Raw genomic sequence first — 21,882 nt, forward strand, 5'->3', positions numbered from 1 at the left:
AGGCTGCTTATGTAATATTACAATATAAAGGGTGTTATTTTAAGTAAGGCAGACTTACTGACTTTGTCAAAGGGTCAGAACAACAAAATATAAAAAAGGGGGCATAGTGGCATTATCCAGAGATAGGCATATCAACATATTTAAAGCAGATCTATTGTCTTTGTCAAAAAAATCCCCATTAATTATAATCAAATGTATACTTCAGTAATTCATAAACTGCAATGTTTAATAAAAGTGACCGTCAGAACATTTTTCTAATTTAGTATAACTTAAAAAAATCAACTTGTCTTTGAGTCTGTCTTTTAACATTTTCAGGATACAGAATGCAGCCATAAAAACAATCACAAGGGGCGGGCTACACTCCATCTGAAGAACATAGAGCTCCAAATCTGAGTGCTTTAAAAATATATGGTAAGCTCTCCTGGTGTCATGGATACAATGAACCAGGATACGTACTGGTTTTTCTTTTTTTTTATGTTGCTGGGGGGCTGCTACACTCCCAGCAACCCCTCACAACATTAAAAGAATGCTTGGTAGTTCCCCTGCTCCCGGCACCACAAGGATCCAAAATATCTAAAGAACAAGCCCTCACAGGGCAGTATGTGGTGCCCATTATTCTTTTATCCTTTTTTGTCCTTTTTGGGTGCCCACCAGGGACACCTCATCTTTAAATGTTGTTGGAAAACGTGGGGAAAGCTCCAGAGTCCCCTGCAAGTGGCCCTATGGGCCTCTCCGGAACTAGCAACATGTTTAAAAAAAAAAATGTAAACTGGGATGTTCTGGTGACCACCAGGGGCCCCCACAGTATTTTATATGGTGGTGGCTATAGGGGAAGGTCCAAGGCCCGGGATTGATCCCACCCAGCGGGAGTAGCTTTTCTTTCTGCTCCAACCAGAAGGGAGCAATTTGATGTTTACCTACCCGCGAGAGCGAAGGACTGGAGAAACATTTGTGCTCCCACCCGGCAGGAGCCTTTCCGCTTCAGTCAGGTGGGAGCATAGGAGACTTCCCTGCCCGCGCTATTGCAGGCAGGTAAAGGCAGTGTATCAAGGGATAGGTTCTCTGGGGGACTGTGATGGAGACGGCCCTGGGGCCACAACCTAGCTGGGGGAGGGAGCAGCAGACCCCCCTCCCCTGAATTTCATGCATGTCCTCATGGGTTGGGGTCCTGAGGCCTCAGTGAGGCTCAGGTAGGGAGGCAGCATTACCCCTACCCATAAGTTTTAACTCTACCCTAGGGGATGGGATTTCTGTGGCCTGAAAATCACCAGGGGAGCGGCCCACATGCTCCCTCCCCTTTAATGAACTGGCCACAGGGAATGGTGTCCCCGGAGCCTGGAAATGGCCTGGGGAGGGGGCTGCACGCCTCCTTCCCTTTTCTAAATATGTCACTCCTTCTCAGGCCCTGGCCCCACCCCACATTTTTTTGTTTTTTAACTTTTACAGTGGATGCAAATCCTCCACAAAAAAAATCTGTTTTGGCCTCAATAGGGGTCTGGTGGGGCTGAGGGAAGAACACTAGGCCTAGATGGCAGGGAATCCATACCCGGCTCCTTTTATGTTTTTTAAAACGTTTTTTCAGGACAAGGGACTGAATTCCAAAGTCCTAAAAGCGCTGCCATCACATCTTTGTTGATGTTGTAGCAGCCAATCTGATTTGATCTCATCTCTAGATCTGTGGACTCCACAGATCCTCCGCAACGTGAAATACCTATATTTTTTTTACCTACATTTCTTTAGAACTACTGAACCGAACTACACCAAATCACCAAAAGCACGTTTTCTGGCAAATTATGTGTAACTCTGTTCTGTTGCCTCTATCTGTGCCTAACTTTTCTTTAGAAAACTAAATAGGGAAAATGTGTTTTGGGTCCCCCAATGTTTCTCTGCCTCTCCTTGACAGGTCACCCTGAAACTTTCCTGGAAGGAGCTCAGGTGAATGAGTCTTATTTTGTCGAAAGGTTTGTGGCAATTTATCACATGGTGCTAAAGCAACCTAAAAAATGCTTTTCCTTAGGAAACATGGTCCAAACTATAACTCCCCAGTGGGGATTGCCTGTCTTTTTGCTTCTGACCTCCTGTTTTTGACTGTGTGCTGCATTTCATTGTTGCTGGTTTTAGAACTCTGGGCACTTTACCACTGCTGATCAGTGAAAGTACAAGTGCGACCTGAGTAAATTGTGATTGTTTATCCATGACTGGCATATTTGATTTACTGGTAAGTACCTAGTAAAGTGCACTATGTTTGCCCAGGGCCTGTAATTCAAATGCTACTAGTGGGCCTGCAGCACTGATTGTGACACCCACACGAGTAGCCCTGCAACCATGTCACAGTCTGTGAGCGCAGTTTTAAACTGCCATGTTGACCTGGCAAGTGCGCTTACTTGCCAGGCCCAAACCTTCCCTTTTACTACATGTAAGGCACCTCTAAGGCAGGCCCAAGTAAGCCCCATGCGCAGGGTGCAGTGTATTTAAAAGGTAGGACATGTGCTGTGTGTTTTACATGTCCTGATAGTGAAATAATGCTAATTTTGTTTTTCACAATTTTAATGACTATCTCTCCCACAGGTTATAGAATTGGAGAAGCCTTGTGACATCTTACAAGTGTAACTTCCAATTGGGAAGAGATAGAGATTTGACGTTTGGGGTCCCTAAACTTTCAATTTAAAAATACATCTATTAGCGAAGTTGGTTTTTAAATTACGTGTTTCAAAATGCCACTTTTAGAAAGTGGGCATTTTCTTCCTTTACCATTCTGTACCTCTGCCTGACAATGGAATCCACGTCTGGGGTTGTGGGGTGGGTGGGGGTGGGGGTGACAGTTGGGCTATTTGTGCATTCACTCTACACAGTCACACAAAGGGAGCTGAGGTGTGCCTTGCATATCCTGTTAAGCCATCATCAGGCTGATGGGCCCTCCTAAGCTAGGGTGATGGGAGGAGATATCACTGACACCTGAACAGGGCTGTGCCTGTCCTCACACAAATCTGTCTCCACTCCCCTCTAGTATGTCTGGAGCCAGGTCAGGAAAAGGCAGGGTCCTGTGCACTACAGAGACTTTCCTTTGAAGTTTGCCTACTTCAAAGGCAGAAAATAGTGTAAGTACTGGAGCTGTGAATACTTCTGGACTAAGAGGACATTCTGCCAAGAAGAAGAGCTGGAGAAGCTGTCAGGAGGGACTACAACTTTGCTGTGTGCTTTGCAGTGTTGGCCTGCTGCTTCTGTCTTCAGCAGTGAAAGGACTGGACTTTGCTTTCTACATCCTGCTTGACAAGGTTCTCCAAGGGCTTGTGTGTGCTTGCCTCCTGTTAAGAAATCACAGGGCCATCAAATACCTCACCTGCAGCCCCTGAACTCCTCAGCTGGGATTTCTGACCTCCTAAGTGGTGCCAAATCCACTTCTTGGCCCTTGGAAGTTGCTTTGCTGCAAAGGACGGAAGAAAATCCAAGCATCATCCTTTAGTGCCTGTTTTTCCTGATGGTGCAGCGCCGAGAAGCTGAAAAACCAACGCATAGCTGCGGTGCGGCCGAAGATGCAGCGTCAACTGTATGGCATAAAGATCGCTGCAGCCCAAGTCCTAAGCACCATGCCTCCGACGTCCAAGGCACCAGCTCCGACTCTGACACAGGCACCGCTGTGCGGCTGAAGAAATTGACGCATCACCTGCCACGCAGCTGGAAAATCAACGCAGCGCCTGTTTCTCCGCCGCACTGACCAAGCGCATCCAGATTTTCAACGCATCGCACCTGTGCGCCACGTTTTTCATTGACGTGGTCCAGCCGTAAGATACTGAGACCGCATGTCCGGAGATTGAAGTAACATCTCTCCTCGCAGTAGGGAATTGACACATCACCTCCCCTGACAGTAAGGACCCGACACATCATGTCCCCAGCGCTGCATTAAGGACTCGACGAATCACCTCCCATGGCAGTAAGGAACTGACACATCACCTCCCACGGGAGTAAGGAATCGACTCATTGCTTAGCTATTCCGGTGCCTCGTATCCCCTGCACGTGTTTTCATTTTTGATTTTGATGCATTCCAGGAATTTAGTGATAAAAGTAACGCATTCAAAGTTTCCTATGGACTGAACTATTTTAAACCTTTTAAAAGTGATATCTTTGCTTGCGTATGTTGGATTTTTGTCGTTTTGGTCTTGTTTGATTCAGATAAATAATGGTTATTTTTCTAAACTGGTGTGGTGTCTTTTGTAGTGTTTTCACTGTGTTACTGTGTGTATTTGTACAAATGCTTTACACTTTGCCTCTGTGATAATCCTGAATACTCGTGCCAACCTACCAAGGAGGTGAGCAGGGGTTATCTTTTGGACAGGGGGTACGGGGGGGGGGGGAGGGGTCTGGTCACTATTATCCTCAACGGAAACAGAACTTTCTTGGCTTTTTTTGTTTTGGATTTACTGCTTTCATCTACTAGAGTATTCACAAATAACTGCAAAATACTTCAAATCAGCATTTGATTATCCATGTGAATTAATTTGTTTAGGAGCCATCAGGCAGTAGAATGTCAAAAGACAGCAGCACAAAATGGAAGTTAAAGCCAACAATCTTATACAAAAATGAAGGTAACAATTCCAACTGACAGAAATACAAACCTCGTGGATAAGAGCCGTCAAAATCTGCTGATAACTTCGCCCCCTGCTGGCCAAAAATCGATTAATCGGTCTGCCATCTTTGTCGGTTTGAATCGGCAAGTCATAGCAAAGCAGCATTCCAGCTACCAATGAAAAAAATGCAAATAAAATATTTAAAGCACATGTACAATAAACGATGATTTGTACAGTCCATAAAAATAAGCATGTGACATTCGATTCCTAAATTCAAATATTTCATACTGTAAAAGCAAACTCCACACCATCAGGAATACTATGTAATGCAGAAATCAGCATAAGTATAAAGTCAAATTAGATAGGCTTGTTTTTTTCAGGATGTGCTTTTCTTAGCTTAGGCAAAAACAATTGCGTTGCTTGTGGTAACGTGGCATTCAACAAGTGCATGCAATGTAGTTATTTAAATTGCAGATAACTATGGCAGGAATTCCTTAGAGTCTGTTGTTGCTGGGTCGATCAGTCACACATTTCATGGCAGTCCTGATGCCATAAGGTCCGGGCCCTTATATTTGGGTTATAACTAAATGAAATAAGACACTGTGATCTTCATTCTAGGAGCACTCTGACCATCGTCCCTCATTCAATGTTGACAAGGTGATAAATGGAAAATGCTGCCATTGGTAAAACTCCTTTTCCAGAAGGGGAAAGCATGACTGGCTGGTGAAAACTCTCTATACTAGCGTTGGTGGCAAAATCACCATAATGGTAAATGTATTGCCAAATAATTACAATAAAATAACACTAGCACAAAGATAGTATGTAATAATGTCTGAACTACCTGAAGTATAAAAAAGTAATGAGCATTCAATGCACAGTTAATGACGCAGAAATACTATTTTGCTATATGGTTCCTGTCACTTCAATTTACACTTATATTTCTGTCCGGTGGGCTTTCTCTTTTTGTTTATATCCGGGATAAATATTTACTACAAGTAGGAGAAAATATCACGCTGAAAAGCACAAAACAATGTTCTCCCTGGGCTGCCAGCTGTAGTAAAACACCAGGTTGGAGGAGTTGTAACTTAATACAGGTGGTATTTCTTTCAGAATAAGGCATTATTATTGTAGGAGTAACATATTGTCTTCCCCAGGCTCCCACTCTCAAATGATCTACTGTAGCTGGGACCATTCACAAAAGGAAATTGAGAAATGTTCTGTTACAGTTCCTGTCGTACCTTATGCTCTCCATCGGCTTGTGCGAGTGGAAGTCTACATTCTCGATAAGTTTGTCTGCATTAATACAGGGTCTCCTCACCTTCAACTAAATGAGTCTAAATCTGCCCTACTTTGGTAGTATGCATCATGTGTGTATTATATCCGACTTAAAGTATTTGATTTATATTATTCATAATGTTCTTTGTTAACACATTACAAGCAACTGAGTGGCAACACACAGTACAAAAGTGAGACTCCCAATGAAAATATCACAATTACTGCCAAAGTGCATTGGTGATCAATCAATGTTTTATGTAAGGAGAATTACACACCATTTTCAACTAGGGTAATTAAGCATTTGTGAAATCACTAAAGCTAAAAGATGCTCCCAGCAGTCATGGTGGTAAATAAAAGTGCGTACCCTTCTCATATTTTTAGGTTTCGCTTAGACAGCGCAAGCAACTGACGCCATTATCTTAATGCTGTATTGTCATATACTTTTCATGACTCTCTGACTGTGACCCGTACAAATCCTCACATGTACTTCTTGTAAACTTACACACATAACATATAAAGCGCTCTGATACTTTCAGGTCTAGCTAGCGCTATACAAAGTGGTGTCTCTGTGAGACATGTTTACATACAGGTGGTTTACAGCCAGACTATAGCTTACCATCTTTTAGCTTCAGTGTTGCTCTTATTTCCTGCATCCCAGTTTGTCACAGCATGCAGTCGTCATGTCCTCTACTTGTGTTCCGCCCTTCCCTGGAGCATGGGCCAAGTACTTGTGTCAACTACTGCTTCCATTTTTGGGTCTACTTTTTTCCTTGTGTGAGTGCTTTTGTTTTGAGTCCGGCTCCCACTCTCTGTAGCACACATGTAGCTTCCATTCCCTCCCACACATCCCCCTTCCATGTTGCTTCTTTTCTTTCCCAACCTGAACCTATATTTTACCCCAATGTACTGTACGCCACTGCACTCTATGCCACTCTACATTGCACTACTCTACAACACTGCACTATACGCCACTGCACTCTACCCTACACCGCTCTACTGTATGCTACTGCACTCTCTGCACCACTGCACTCTATACCACTATGCTCCAAGCCACTCCACGCCTCTGTATTCTACGCCGCTGCACTCTACTCTTCTCTGCACCACTCTACACAACTGTACTCTGCACCAATATGCCACTGCACTCTGCTCTGCACCATACTAGGCCACTGCACTCTACGCCACTACACTAATCTGCAGCAGTCTACTCTAGGCCACAGCATACTATTCCACGTCACACTACGCCACTAGACTCTGCCCCACTTCACGCAACTGCACTTTATGACACTACACTCTATGACACTTTACTCTTGACCACTATACCCCACTGCACTTTACGCCATTCTACTCTGCACCTCTACACCGCTGAACTCTATTCTGAACCACTCTGTGCCACTGCATTTTATGGCACTGTACTCTATGACGCTTTATGCCACTACACCATTGTACTCTACGCCACTGCACTCTAATATGCAGCACTCTATTCTAGGGCACTGCACTCTGCGTTATTCTACTCAGCACCACTTCATTCCACTACACTCTAACATTCTAGTCTGCATCACTCTACCCAAGGCCACTGCACTCTACACCACTTTACTTTACATCACTGCACTCCACTCTGCTTCACAGCACTTTATGCCACTGCACTCTACACACCTGCAATCTAATCTGCACCACTCTACTCTAGACCCCTACACACTATGTCATTCTTCTCTGCACCACTCTATGCCACTGTCCTTTACGTCACTGTACAAAACGACACTACTGTGCACCACTCCACTGCACTTAATGCCACTGTACCCCTCAACACTCTACTTTGCACAACTCTACGTCACTGCCCTTCATACCACACCTCTCTTTTTTAACCCACTGCACTCAACACCACTTTACGCCACTGCACTTTATGACAAACCACTCTACTCTGCACCACTCTACTCTAGGCCACTGCATTCTACGCCACTCTACTTTTCTTTGCACCACTCTACTCTACTGCACTCTACACCACTCCATGCTACTGAACTTTATGCCACTCTACTCTGCCCCACTGCACTCTACTCATCACCACTGCATTCCAGGTCATTCTACTCTGCACCACTTCACTCCACTGCACTTTACGCCACTGCACTCTATGACACTCTAGTCTGCACCATTCTACCCTATACCACTGCACTCTATCCCACAGCACTGTGTGAATAATCACTTCACTGCATAAGCCACTGCACTCTATGACACTCCAGTCTGCACCACTGCACTCTTACCTGCACCACTCTACTCTAGGCCAATGCACTCTATGCCATTATACTCTGCACCACTTCACTGTATGTCATTGCATGCTACAACACTAATCTGTACCACTCTTCACCACTACACTCTATGCCACTGCACTCTACACCACTCCTCGTTACACCACTGCACTTTACGACACCTCTCTGCACCACTCTACACCTCTGCACTCTACTCTGCACCACTCACTGCCCTTTATGCCACATCACTTTTTTCTAGGCCACTGCACTCTATTCTATGCTATGGTACTCTGCATAATTGCGCTCTGTGCCACTCTACTCTGCACCTATCTAATCTACAGATCTCTACAGGGAATATAATGTAGCTATTAAAGAGGAAAAGGTTTATTATTATTATTATTATTATTATTTTTTTTTTTTTTTTTGCAGAATTATAGACAAGACCTCAGAGTAGGCCAACCATTACACTTCTGGCATCACAATTGTTAAAGTGACATTGATACTGTACACAGCCATTCAGCCCACATCCCGGAGGCTGGGCGGCGCGCCAAGTCATCCGTTCTCAAGAAGATGCCTCAGTGTTTGCCCTTCTCGGGCATCTGGTCGGTTGCACCATTTAGTATCCGCTTTTACCCCCCTACAACCCACCCTCCTTGCACCATCAAGACCCAAAGTTCACACTTGGACACCTTCAACATTTCCTACCCACACCAATATAGTCCCCCCCTACCCTTCCAAAGGCCATCTCCCGTGACCCCCTAGTGATACTTCCGTGGTGCTTGCCTACTTTCATCGGGAACCCCTCTCTTCGTGGATCAGCTCTGTGTCCTAACTACCGATTCTCTTGACCTATGTACGGTGCTCAACTGTCTTCCCCGAAACACCCCCCACCCCCCCCTCAACTGCTGCTGATGCGGGCATATAGAATCCGTACTAACGCTGGAGCACACTACCTATCAGGAGTCACTTGCAATCACTTAACCTGCATGGAGCCCTATGCTATCATTGCTCTTCCTCTTCATCTTCCGTCATGTAATCACGCAGTGCCTGGACCACCATCTCCCAAGCCCTCGCCATGTCCAAGCATTTCTCATTGCCAGTTCTAGTAGCTTGTCGCATTCTGATAATACTCTCACAGCCTGACCATTTCAACAGCTCATTCATCCATCTCCTTACCGATGGGCCTTCTTTGGATTTCCAGTGCCAAGTTATCTCCCTCTGGGCCAGCATGAGTCCCAGGTCAATAAATTTACTCGTGATTTTCATCCTCTTAGTATGAGGGAACCAGAGCAGGAGGCATGCCGCCATGTCAAAGTCCACTTCCCTGTCTGTGACTGCATTCAGGAGCTCCCCCACTTCCGGCCAGTACGCCCCCAGTTTCGGACAGCCCCACAACAGATGATCCAGATCAACCTCGGGAGCCAAGCATCTCGGGCACATTGCGTCGAGCACCTGGAAATACCGTTTTATCCTCTCCGGAGTCAGGTACGCCCTATGTACAATGAAGAAATGCACTTGCTGAATCCGTGCGTTCCTCGTCCCCTTCCACGTCCGTCGCAGCACATAGCTCCAGACAGTGTCCGGTATGGGCTTGCCTATGCTGTCCTCCCATCGCGACTTCAGTGCTAGCAGTGGCACCAGTCCCTCATTCAGCATTCTAGTGTGGAGGCAAGTCACTGCTTTGACAGTGCCAGCGGCCATCACCACGTATTGGCATGCCATGGTCACTTCCGGCTCTGCTAGCCCTCCCTTCCAATGTCTCTGCATCGTCGCCACCACAGCCGCGTGCAGTAGAAAAGTTCCATCCGGTAAGCCAAATTGCTCCTGTAGGGTCTGATAGGGAACTAACGTCCCATCGATATACAGATCCCCTACCACCTGCAAGCCCAACTCCTCCCATTCCAATAGCTGGGACCAATCGCCCCTATGAGGCAGCGCGGTCAGCATTCCCAAAGGTATGTCCGGTGCATACGCCGGGCTCTTTTCGCTCTTTTTAAACTCCTATGCCAACATAATTTAAGCGTCTTTTCCTCTATCGTAAGATCCCTCATATCCAGTTTCTGTTGCATGACTATATATGACCAGACGAACAAGTTACTTACCTTCGGTAACGATATATCTGTAAGAAACATTAGTTAGTGTTAGATTCCTTACCTTAGAATATCCCCAGGCGTCAGTCTGGATCCGGAAACTTTTGCGTAGCAGTACCCCTGCGCGTCGGTAGGCATCGTCTGCAGGCGTCCCCTGCGGCTCCGCGTCCGTCGTCGGCGTCGTGCGCCGTGATGACGTCGCTGGAGTATATAGACGCCGCCTCCGCGCGCTGACGTTAGTTCTTTGTACACAGCTTTTCCGCGCCAGAAAACGCAGAGCCATGTGAGAACCAACACTGGTGCCATTTGAAACTAGGGCCCTGAAAGGGATGTCCTTAACCCTAGGTATCAGTTCGCAGAACGGGGAGGATGGGAGGGTTCGGTAAGGAATCTAACACTAACTAATGTTTCTTACAGATATATCGTTACCGAAGGTAAGTAACTTGTTCATCTGAAAGAAACACGTTAGTGTTAGATTCCTTACCTTAGAATAGATACCCCAGCAATACCAACCCCGGTGGTGGGTCTGCGAACCAATACATTCCTACACCAGAAAGTCCTGGAGGACAGAACGGCCAAAGAAGCCATCCCTCCGGACTTGACTGTCCAGGCAGTAGTGCCTCGCAAAGGTGTGCAGCGAGGCCCACGTAGCCGCCTGGCAAATGTCCTGCAAAGGGACTCCCCGGCCCAGGGCAGTGGTAGCCGCCGTGGCCCGAGTGGAATGGGCCCTCAGCCCAACAGGAGGCTCCTTCCGAGCCAAAGAGTAGCACGCTTTGATGCACAGAACGACCCACCGAGAGATGGTCCGTTTATGTACCGCCCGTCCCTTCTTCGCACCCACGTAGCCAACAAACAGTTGGTCATCCACCCGGAACTGGCGTGTGCGATCCACATAAAATGAAAGCGCACGTTTTGGGTCCAGACAATGGAGCCGCTCTTCATCCTTTGAGGGATGCGGAGGCGGGAAGAAGGAGGGGAGGGTGATGGACTGCCCGATGTGAAAAGCAGAAACTACTTTGGGCAGGAAAGAAGGCCTAGTCCTGAGAACCACCTTGTCAGGATGAATAGACAGGAAAGGAGGTCGGACAGAAAGAGCCTGGAGCTCACTCACTCTCCTGGCAGAGGTGATGGCAACCAGGAAAGCCGTCTTCAAAGTCAGGAGACGGAGAGGACAAGAATGAAGGGGCTCAAAGGGAGCACACATCAGAAAGGTTAGAACCAGGTTCAAGTCCCACTGAGGCATCACAAACGGAACAGGTGGATACATGTGTGTGATGCCCTTCAAGAATCTCGTTACAATTGGGGACTTGAACAAAGAAGGCTGATCAGGAAGCCTTAGAAAGGCTGAAAGGGCCGAAAGGTAGCCCTTGATAGTGCCCAGAGCAGAGCCCTGCTGGGCAAGAGAGAGAAGAAAAAGAAGAACCTCGGAAAGAGGGGCAGAAAGAGGAGCCACAGCCTTTGCTGTGCACCATGCCACAAATCTGTTCCACCGACAGGCGTATACCGACTTTGTGGAGGGACGCCTGGCTGCCAGAATTACATCACAGACTTCAGGAGGCAAGTCAAATGGCCTCAACTGCCGCCGCTCAATCTCCAAGCATGCAGGTGGAGACTGGACAGGTTCGGGTGGAGGACCGGCCCCTGCTGCTGCGACAGAAGGTCCTCCTGAAGGGGCAGGCGGATCGGGGGACCGACTGACATGCTGAGTAGCTCGGGATACCAGTACCTTCGAGCCCAGTCCAGAGCCACAAGGATAACTTGGGCCCGGTCGCGCCTGATCTTCTTCAGCACTCTGGGCAGAAGTGGTATAGGCGGAAAGGCGTATAACAGACCGCAACTCCACTCGCGCCGAAAGGCGTCGCCGTGCGAGTGCCGTCTTGGAAACTCCAACGCGCAGAACTGATGACATTGCGCGTTCTCTTCTGTGGCGAATAGATCTAACCAAGGCTCTCCCCATTGCAGAAAGAGGCCTTGCGCCACGTCCGAGTTCAGACGCCATTCGTGATCCATCGAGCACCGACGGCTGAGTTCGTCCGCCCTGGCGTTCAGAGAACCTGCCAGGTGTTGAACCGTCAAAGTCACGCCCTGACGTTCCAGCCACTGCCAGAGGCGCAGAGCCTCCTGGCAAAGGGTCCACGACCCCACCCCGCCCTGTTTGTTGCAGTACCACATGGCGGTGGTGTTGTCCGTGAACACCTGCACTACACTCCCGTTGACAAAGGGGAGGAATACCTTCAGTGCTAGACGAATCGCCCGCAGCTCCAACAGGTTGATATGGAGCCGGGACTCCGCCGGAGACCAGATGCCTCTGATCTCTGCCTCTCCCAAGTGGCCACCCCAGCCCTGGAGGGACGCGTCCGTCACGACAACGTGCTCCGGTTGGGGAAGGGAGAGGGATCTGCCTCTGACCCAATCGCGGTCCGTAAGCCACCACTGCAGTTGTCTCGCAGTGCCCTCCGAGATCAAGACGTGGTCGGACAAGTTGCCCTGATGCTGGGCCCACTGAAACTTCAGGTCCCACTGCAGAGCCCGCATCCGCCACCGGGCGTGATGCACCAGAAGGATGCAGGAAGCCATCAGCCCCAGCAGCCGCAGCGTCAACCTGACCGAAACCCGGGATAGCGGCTGAAAGATGGGAATCAAAGCCTGTATATCCCGGACCCGCCGTTCCGGTGGATAAACCCAAAACTGCGCCGAGTCCAGAACCGCTCCGATGAAAAGGAGCTTTTGAGAGGGATACAGGTGTGATTTCGGCACATTGATGGAGAACCCCAAGTCGTGCAAGAGGTCTGCCGTCATCTGAAGGTGGTGGACGACTGTCTGGGGCGAGCCCGCCTTCAACAACCAGTCGTCTAGGTAGGGGAAGACCGAAACCCCTAACCTGCGCAGATGGGCTGCGACCACCGCCATCACCTTTGTGAACAACCGTGGGGCGCTGGTAAGGCCGAAGGGGAGCACGATAAACTGAAAGTGCTCCTGGCCTACCGTGAACCGCAGGTAACGCCGGTGGGCCGGCAGGACGGGGATGTGAAAATACGCATCCTGCAAGTCCAACGCTACCATCCAGTCTTGCGGGTCTAGAGCAGCCAAGACCTGAGCTAATGTCAACATCTTGAACTTCTCCTTCCGGAGGAAGCCGTTGACGTTCCGTAGATCCAAGATAGGACGTAGGCCTCCTTTGTCCTTCTTGGGCACCAGAAAGTAGTGGGAATAGCAACCACGCCCTACTTCTGGCCCAGGAACGCGCTCGATGGCCCCCTTGGCCAAGAGGGCCGTAACTTCCTCCTGCAGAAGTGTCAAGTGGTCCCCCGACACACAGTGGTTCTGCGGTGGCATGGCTGGAGGAGTGGTCTCGAGGGGGAGGGAATAGCCCCTTCGGACGAGTTGCAGCACCCACCTGTCCGATGTGATTGTGCGCCAGCGGGCGTGGTGATGGCGAACCCTGCCACCCACTGGCGTCACATGGGCCTGAAAGCACGGACTAGGAGGATTTGGAGGCAGATGCTGCGGGGGGAGGTGTGGCCTGACCCCGCCGTTGACCCCGACCGCCACCACGGCGGTTTCCACGGCCGCCACCGCGTTGAAAGGATTGTTGCGGCGCGTGGCTGGCAGCACGTGTGGGGACGCCCCTTCCTTGGCCACGAAAGGAGCGAAACGAACCCGTTTGCTGGCGCTGGGTCGAAAGACCCAAGGACTTGGCCATGACCCTGGAGTCCTTGAAGCGTTCCAGCGCGTGGTCCGCCTTGTCACCAAACAGGCGACAGCCATCGAACGGCATGTCCATCAAGCATTCTGGACATCTGCCGAAAAGTTGGCGGATCTCAGCCAGGCGTGGCGACGGATCGCCACCGTCGTGGACATCGCTCTGCCTAGCGAGTCGGTCGTATCAAGACCACACCGTATAGAATATTTAGCTGCGTCTCGGCCCTCAGCCACAGCCTTGCCGAGTTTTGCCCGCACCTCTATGGGGCATTCTGGCAGCAGTTCCGCGACCGTATCCCACACAGAGTGGGTGTAGCGGCCCAAGAGGCAAGCGGTGTTGCAAGACCGCAGTCCCAAACTCAGGGAGGAGAAGACCTTCTTGCCATACTGGTCATACCTCTTAGATTCCCGGTCGGGCGGGGCCGACGGGAACGCGGTCTGGGAGGTCGAGGCCTGGATCACCAGACTCTCGGGGGTGGGGTGGGTGGACAGGAACTTGGGGTCGTCCGGACAAGGACGGTGGCGTCTGGCCACGTTCCGATCAACAGGCGAACCTGAAGCGGGCCTGGACCACGTGCCCAACAGAACGCCTGACAAGGCTTCGTTAAACGGCAGCAGTGGCTCCTGTGGGCATGACTGCGGTTTGAAGACCTCGGTGAGGATGTTAGGCCTCACGGCCGCGACGGGGAGCTCAAGGTGTAAGGCCTTGGCAGCCCTCATCAGCACCACTGAATATGCAGCTCCCTCCTCCGACGCCACGGAAGGAGGAGAGACAAAGCCAGGGTTAGGAGAGTCGTCCAGACCACTGGCATCCCCCAAATCACCTGTCCAGTCCGGGTCATACTGGCACTCACGTGACAGAGGGTCCTCAGACCCCTCCCAACCTTCCCCGTACTCTTCATCATGTCCATATTCGGAGTCAACGATGTAGACCGGCTCCTCGGGGTTCACAGGCACCATCGGCGTCGAGCCCGGCGTCGAGCGACGTCGGTCCGACTCCGCGTCCGGATTCGGGGAGGGTATGGGGACGGCGCCGCCCAGAGCCGGCCGAAGCCGGCACAGGAGAACCGCGCCACGCGGGGACGGCGTCGGGGGTAACCCCGATGGAATCGGCGCCAGAGCGGCCGGCAGACCACCCGGCGTCGACCCCGAAGGCCCTTGCGGCGCCGGGGTCGGAGCCGTCGGCGGCACCGGGGCCGAAGCACCCGATGGCGTCGAGCAAGGGACACCCGACCCGCCAGGGCCCTCAGACGGTAGCACTGGGCCCGAAGGCGCCGTAGGCCCCGTCGGAGAACTGAGCGCCCTCATGGCCATGAGGAACGCCTCAATCTCCTCAGGCGTCGCACCGTGCCCAGGGACCGGAGGGTATGGGGCAGGCCGCGCCGGCGACTCTCGCGGAGCCGCAGGGTTGGGGTCACCCGAACCCCGGGCCACGTCGGGGTAGTCGGGGGTACGATGACGACGCCCCGACTTCTTGTGTTTCTTACCTGAAGAGCCCGACGAATGGTGACGACTTCCGGAGCGCTCGGCGCGGCTCCGCGACCGCTCCCTCGAACGCTCCCTGGACCTCCGGCCGGACCGGGACCGCTCCCGACGCGGGGCCGACACCCGGAGCTCAAGCAGCTTGCGGGACCGCTCCCGTCTAGCCTTGTTAGTGAGAGCCCGGCAGTCGACGCAGGCGTCCACGTCGTGGTCGGGGCCCAGGCACCGGAGACAGAGTCGGTGATGGTCCGTGACCGACATCGTGCGGTCACAACCGTCACAATTCTTGAAACCGGGCATCCTACCAGGCACCAAAAAGAGATTAGAAAGTTAACAAACTTGGTCAAAAGACCGGAGTACTGCTCTTCGGATCTGCGCTTACTGGCGCGGAAAAAAGAAGAACTGACGTCAGCGCGCGGAGGCGGCGTCTATATACTCCAGCGACGTCATCACGGCGCACGACGCCGATGCCGGACGCGGAGCCGCAGGGGACGCCTGCAGACGACGCCTACCGACGCGCAGGGGTACTGCTACGCAAAAGTTTCCGGATCCAGACTGACGCCTGGGGATATTCTAAGGTAAGGAATCTAACACTAACGTGTTTCTTTCAGATATACCTCTGGATGCCAATCCCACGTTCGTGTTCAGGACCCCGGAATTCTCTAGCAATATTTTGCGTTAATATCTGGAGTTGTGCCGCCAGGTAGTATAATTCAAAATCGGGGACGGCCATCCCCCCTTCAGGCTTGGGTCTAGTTAGGGTACCCAGTGCCACCCTACGCCGTCCATGGCCCCAAAGGAAGCCAGTCACCAAACTATTGGTGGTATATTCGGAGGCGAAGCAGGTGGGGCGCTTGCCTGAATCAATGAGGGAAGCACTGGTGGTACCGCTGCTGAAGCCAGGCAGAGATGCGTTGGATGTGACGTCCTACCGACCATTGTCTATGCTGACGGTGGACTATAAGATCCTGAGTCACATCCTGGCCACCAGGTTACTGCCACACATGACCGCATTAGTACATAGGGATCAAGCGGGATTCATCCCGACTAGGAGCACTTCGATTAATATACGTCGCCTGATCCGAATTATGGACGGCCCTGGGGCCTCGGCTCTCGACCCTGTGGTGTTAGCGGTTGATGTCGAAAAAGCTTTTGACAGCCTCGAGTGGGGATACCTGGATGAGGTGTTGCTGATGATCTGTTATTGTACCTCGCGGATCCTGGACAATCCCTAGAAGGTGCAGTGGATATGCTGGCTAGATTCGGGCAGCTGTCAGGCCTTAGGGTGAATTGGACTAAGACCTGTGTATTCCCATTGCGGGTGGGTACGCCCTGTCCCCCACTAGCGAGAGAGGTGGTGTGGGAACCCTCCTGTTTCACCTACTTGGGGGTGCGCATTTACCATGAGGCTGCGGTACAACTGTCTGCACACTGAGAACTGCACCCTCTAAGAATAACCTAACACAAGGTTGCTGAAGGCCTGATCCTCGCACCACATTAGACATAACACAAATAATGTTGCTGCCAACATTGGGCTCTACGCGGGTTTAAGATAGAGTTACAGGGAATGAATCAACACACTTGATGCTTCGCATACAGAGAGCTGGTAGCTGTTGATGTGATCTGCTCCTACTGACCATTAGAGGTATGGGCCCGCCCTGCTAAAAACCCAAATGAGACCTTCTTAGATATAATATAGTATGCTGAATAGGGTGCGCGAAATAATAGGTGATACAAACTTTATATAGATTTTGCATTATAATATGCTATCACCGTTTGCTTACTATGTACTAGTGACTATGCTGCTAACTCTGATTTTTATAATATGTATGTTGATATTATATAAGATACTGCGTTTGAGAACCTTGCATTGAAAAATAAACATTTCAAACTTGCACGTGTGTTCTTTGACTCCCAGTTTTGGTTTGCAATGATTATATAACGAAAGAGTGTTCATGTGTTCCACGATACCTGAGGTACCCTAAGTTCATGTTCTGGATTGTCTAAGTCATTGGGAAGTTGTTAGTACCAATGAGACACTGTAGCTAGCTTGGTAAGGGGATTTCTGAAACTAAGGTGAGTTTTGGGTCACCCTAACTCACCCAGGTTCTAGATCTCTGTGCACAGTTCTGTGGGAGAACGGAAACCCTGCTACATGGCGCCCATACGTTGTTGGCCTTATATCATGACACTCGAGTAGTATATCATTCAAACCTTAACACCTTCATTCCCGTTTCCGGAAAACGGTGGTGTAGGACAACCTACCTATTTTTGAAATAGGTTTTTTTCAAGCTTGAATTTAACTAAAACGGTTTCTTTGAATTACTACCCAGTTGTGCTACAAAATATTCTTTGTTTTTTCGAGTTCCTGTGCTACCATGGCACAAGCCGTGGACATCCCGCAGCATAGTCGCATTGCGGTGCGTGACCATTTGCGGGCTTTTAATGTCCCAGTGGAAGGCTTGGCTGTGGTTCTGGTGGTGAGTGCGGAACATGCTTACCCGTACGAACTGTTTTATTCGTGGGTGACATTTCCGGCGGTGGACGCTAATTCTGGAGTGTTCCATTCATACACTGCTTCAGCTGTACCGGTTGCGTATGCTCCGTACAGGGCGCTGGAGGTTCCTATTGATGCTTGGCAGCATGGAGTTTGGTTTGGTGGCGCCCTACACACGCTTTAACCGCTCCGAGGTTAGGTCCTTTGTCCATTCCGGGCACAAATTGGCCCGCTTTGGCTGGATTCACTCCTCACCCTAATCGCGCCACTTGTAACGTGGCTGATCTGCGGCGGCTTCATGAAGTCGCAGTGGCAGTGATTAGAGCGCTTGTTCATTACACAAGTCGTAATGTTCAGGACGCGGCCCCTAGGGGTGCGCAGCTTCGAGAAGAACAGGCTGGTTTGAAAATCAATCCTGTCATGGTGAATTCCGTGATGGGCAAGAAGGCCCAGGATAAGGACGATTTTCCTTTCTGGCTTGCGGAGAAATTCGGCCAGCTGGAAGCTGTGTTTCCTAATACAAATCCTGGTGACAAACACCGGATTCTTACGCTAAGTTTACCGAAAGATTTGGCCCCTGAACTTGTTGACTGTGAGACCTGGGGTAAGACTTTTGCAGCGGTCTATTCGAGGTGCTATGGCACCCCGTCTGTGACCAATCTGGGTGCGGTCCTTAAACGTGTTCAAGACGACCACGGACCGGAGTCGGCGGTTGAATTGGGTATGCGCCTGTGTGGCACCTTTGATGTGGTTTGCGATCTGATCCTTGCAAATGTCAAGGGGGATGCAGTGAACTTTCAGGTTGCTAACGCTTTAGCATTAATTCCCGACGCCGAGAAACCCCGTCAGTTGGCAAGGATAATTGTGGCTGCTTATAAAACGGTTGGCCGCAATGCAGAGGGACTTAAGGCTTTTCCTGATAAAGAGAAAAAGCAGCCCCAGGGTCAATCTTCGGAAACTAGTGGTCAACCTAAGTCCAAGAAACAGAATTGGCCTAAAAAGCAGAATCAGGGTAAGCAACAACAACAACAAACACAGGTTTCTGCTCCTGCGTCTCCGTTGCCTGCGCAGTCGGATCGAGTTTATGATTTGCGCGATCGCGCGATGATTAAATCACCTGAAAGGTTTCAGGCTTCTGACCAACGCTCTCCTCGTTCCTTTCACGACTCATCGGCTCCGTCAACCGGTGGTGGAGGCGGCGGCAGGGGCCGGGGTGGCCAGCAAGGACGTGGTCAGCCCCGCCCGCGTAACGGTGGAGAGCAGCAGGAAGGCGCTACGCCCAGGAGACCACAGTTTGCCACGAAGAAAGTTGCCGCCCTGACAGCGCATCGATATGCCCCAGATAGTGAGAACGCGGCTTCGGAATCTGACGTGGGCTCTGACCTTGCTGGACAGCGCGGCAGAGATTACCATAGTGAGAGAGGCCCTCCGTCCACTGTTGAAGGTGACAGCGACTGACACTTATGTTGTAATTGAAACTGCTGATACGCATGTTGCTCCCCCCGAACGTCTTTTTGAAATTGTCCTGTTAATCGAAGGTGACATGCAGCGAACTGTAAAAGGGGTATTTGGGGAAAATCTTTCGTCTACGTATGACATTTTGCTTTCGGAGGCTGACTGGCCCCCACCTCTTGTTCTCGCAGCTCCGCGAGGGGAGGAGGTGATCCTCCCCAGTTTCGCGCACACTGTATCGAGAGTGGAAGCGCTGCATTTTGCAGAAGAGTGGGTTCTGGCGCTTGCGCCGGCTGTGTACCGCAATCAGTGTGGCTGGGATAAATTGTCTCCAAGCCATGAGATTCCGTTACGGTCTCAGCCGCAGCCTCAACCTCAATATCCGATACGGCGTGAAGCCAGAGCTTCAGTCGCGGCTATCCTTGAACAATTGGAATATCAAGGTGTAATTGAAACGTGTGTGTCACCGATGAATAACCCCCTTTTTACTGTAAACAAGCCGGACGACTCATACCGTTTGGTTTTGGATTATAGGCATTTAAACTCGCATTGCCGTAACTGCGCAGTACAGAATACTCATGGCTCTGCTTTAGTGAATAGTCTTGAGCGTAAACGGTTCAAAACCACGCTTGACATTTCCAATGGTTTTTATGCCCATAGATTAGACGGTCTAAGTTCCCAATGGACCAGCTTTACATGCGGCGGTGTGCAAAAAATGTTTCGACGTCTCCCAATGGGCTATAAAAATAGTCCTGGAGTATTCTCGCCCGCATAGTCTCTCTTTTGGAGGGCTTCGACCCAGTTGCTTGTTCGTATGTGGATGACATTTATCTCACAGACGACGATCTTTGGGAGCATCTGTGTCGAGTAAATAGCATAATTTGTAACTTTGCAGACATTGGTTACAAGTTTAACTTTGCAAAGTCGCACATTGCAGAGTACACAGTGTTGTTTCTCGGCTACGAGCTTAACAACGAGGGAAAGGGGTTGGCACCTCACTTCCTGGAGAAATGCGCACAGTTGCGCTCTCCGACAACACTGAAAAAATTACAATCTTTGCTGGGTTTTTTGAATTTCGGGAGGACTTACATTCCGGAATATGCCCAGCGTATCAAGCCTTTGTATGCTTTGATACAACCATCTTTTTCCAAATCATGCTGGCTGCCTGAGCATTCAGCCATTCTGCAGTCTTTGCAGGCTGATTTGCTCGCTTCTGAATACTTACAGACTCGTGATAACCAGACCAACCTGGTGATAAGAATTATCCCTGGGGTGGTGGGTTTCACGTACCTGACTTTTAATGAAGGGGATACAGTACCTATTGCTTACAAGTCACACTTGTACACTTCGGCTGAACTGCGTTTTTCCACTGTGGAGAAAGTTTTAACGGCTGTACAGATGGCAATTCTTAAGGAACGTGCCCTGTCACAAGGAAAACGCATGTTGGTTGTTACCCCATGTCCTGCCTTGGAGGCAGTTACGAAAGCCAGTGTACCAAATTCCAAAGCTTTGCACCCTAGGTGGATTCAGTGGGCTACATCCTTGACATCCCAGGATGTCACGTTTATTTTTGACGCGACTTTATGTTCGCAGGAGTATTTACAGTATGAATTTGTTCATCCTGCTCCTTTAGCAATGCGGCCGTTGGAGGATTTCCATTGCATCATTTACACTGATGGTTCGGCGCAGGTTGCGCATGGCTCTAAACATGCCTACGTTTCCGCATGCGCCATTGTGGTCGGTGCCATGGTGAACGATGAGTTCAAGTCCAATGTCGTGCATACGCAGACGCTTGGGGACTGCACCGCACAATTAGCAGAGCTTCGTGCTCTGATGCTTGCATTGGAGTACGCAGATCCTAGTGTGACGACTTTGATCGTAAGTGACTCTTACTACTGTGTCCAGTCTTACAATGAGAACTTGTTCTTTTGGATTCAGAACGATTTTCGTGATTCCAAAGGTAGCACAATAAAACATAAGATGATCTGGGTCCGAGTGGCGGAACTTAAAGAGAAGTTGCCACTCGTGTTTGTGATTCATACTCTCGGCCATCAGCGCGTGGGGGTCCACGCTGTTGGTAATTCGCTTGCTGATGAAGCAGCGAAGTCAGCGGTATCGAAATACTTAGTTGCAGCAGTCACGAGGTCCAAAAGTAAAATAGATGATGACATCTTGGCAGCTGTTGCTGCCACCGAGAAGGGAGGTAAATATCCTGCGGGGTTCCCTTCTAAATACACATACCACTTAAGTCCCGATAAGGTTCCTTATGTGAAAATTCCTGATGTTGGCGAACGTCTAGTTCCCAACTCGGATCGCAGGGCTGCTTTGATTACAGCGGCTCATGAAGGTGTGGCGTCTGCGCATGCGGGCGTCTCAGCCACTGTAACTCAGCTACAACAAAGGTTCTGGTGGCGGGGACTGTACAAACAGACGCGCGATTATGTCCTTCAATGTGACATTTGCCAGCAGATTAAACCTTCAACTGCTGCGCGTCCGCCTCAGACACAGTTGTACATCTCTAATAAACCGCTTGGATGCGTTTATTTCGATCACTGCGGTCTATTTTCTTCTGATACTGC

At 50.2% G+C, this 21,882-nt stretch overlaps 1 protein-coding gene across 1 annotated transcript in view; it reads right to left on the bottom strand.

Annotated features, from left to right (window-relative positions):
- The window catches only part of FOCAD (focadhesin), a 1,219,893-nt gene that overhangs the window by 478,043 nt on the left and 719,968 nt on the right, over positions 1-21,882 (bottom strand). The window contains exon 23 of the mRNA XM_086961452.1: positions 4,614-4,735. Coding sequence (XP_086817578.1) covers positions 4,614-4,735 — 122 coding nt within the window. The remainder of the gene's footprint in view (positions 1-4,613; positions 4,736-21,882) is intronic.

The sequence above is a fragment of the Lissotriton vulgaris genome, chromosome 3_1 (assembly GCF_964263255.1).
Source record: "Lissotriton vulgaris chromosome 3_1, aLisVul1.2, whole genome shotgun sequence".
Classification (NCBI taxonomy): Eukaryota; Metazoa; Chordata; class Amphibia; order Caudata; family Salamandridae; genus Lissotriton; species Lissotriton vulgaris.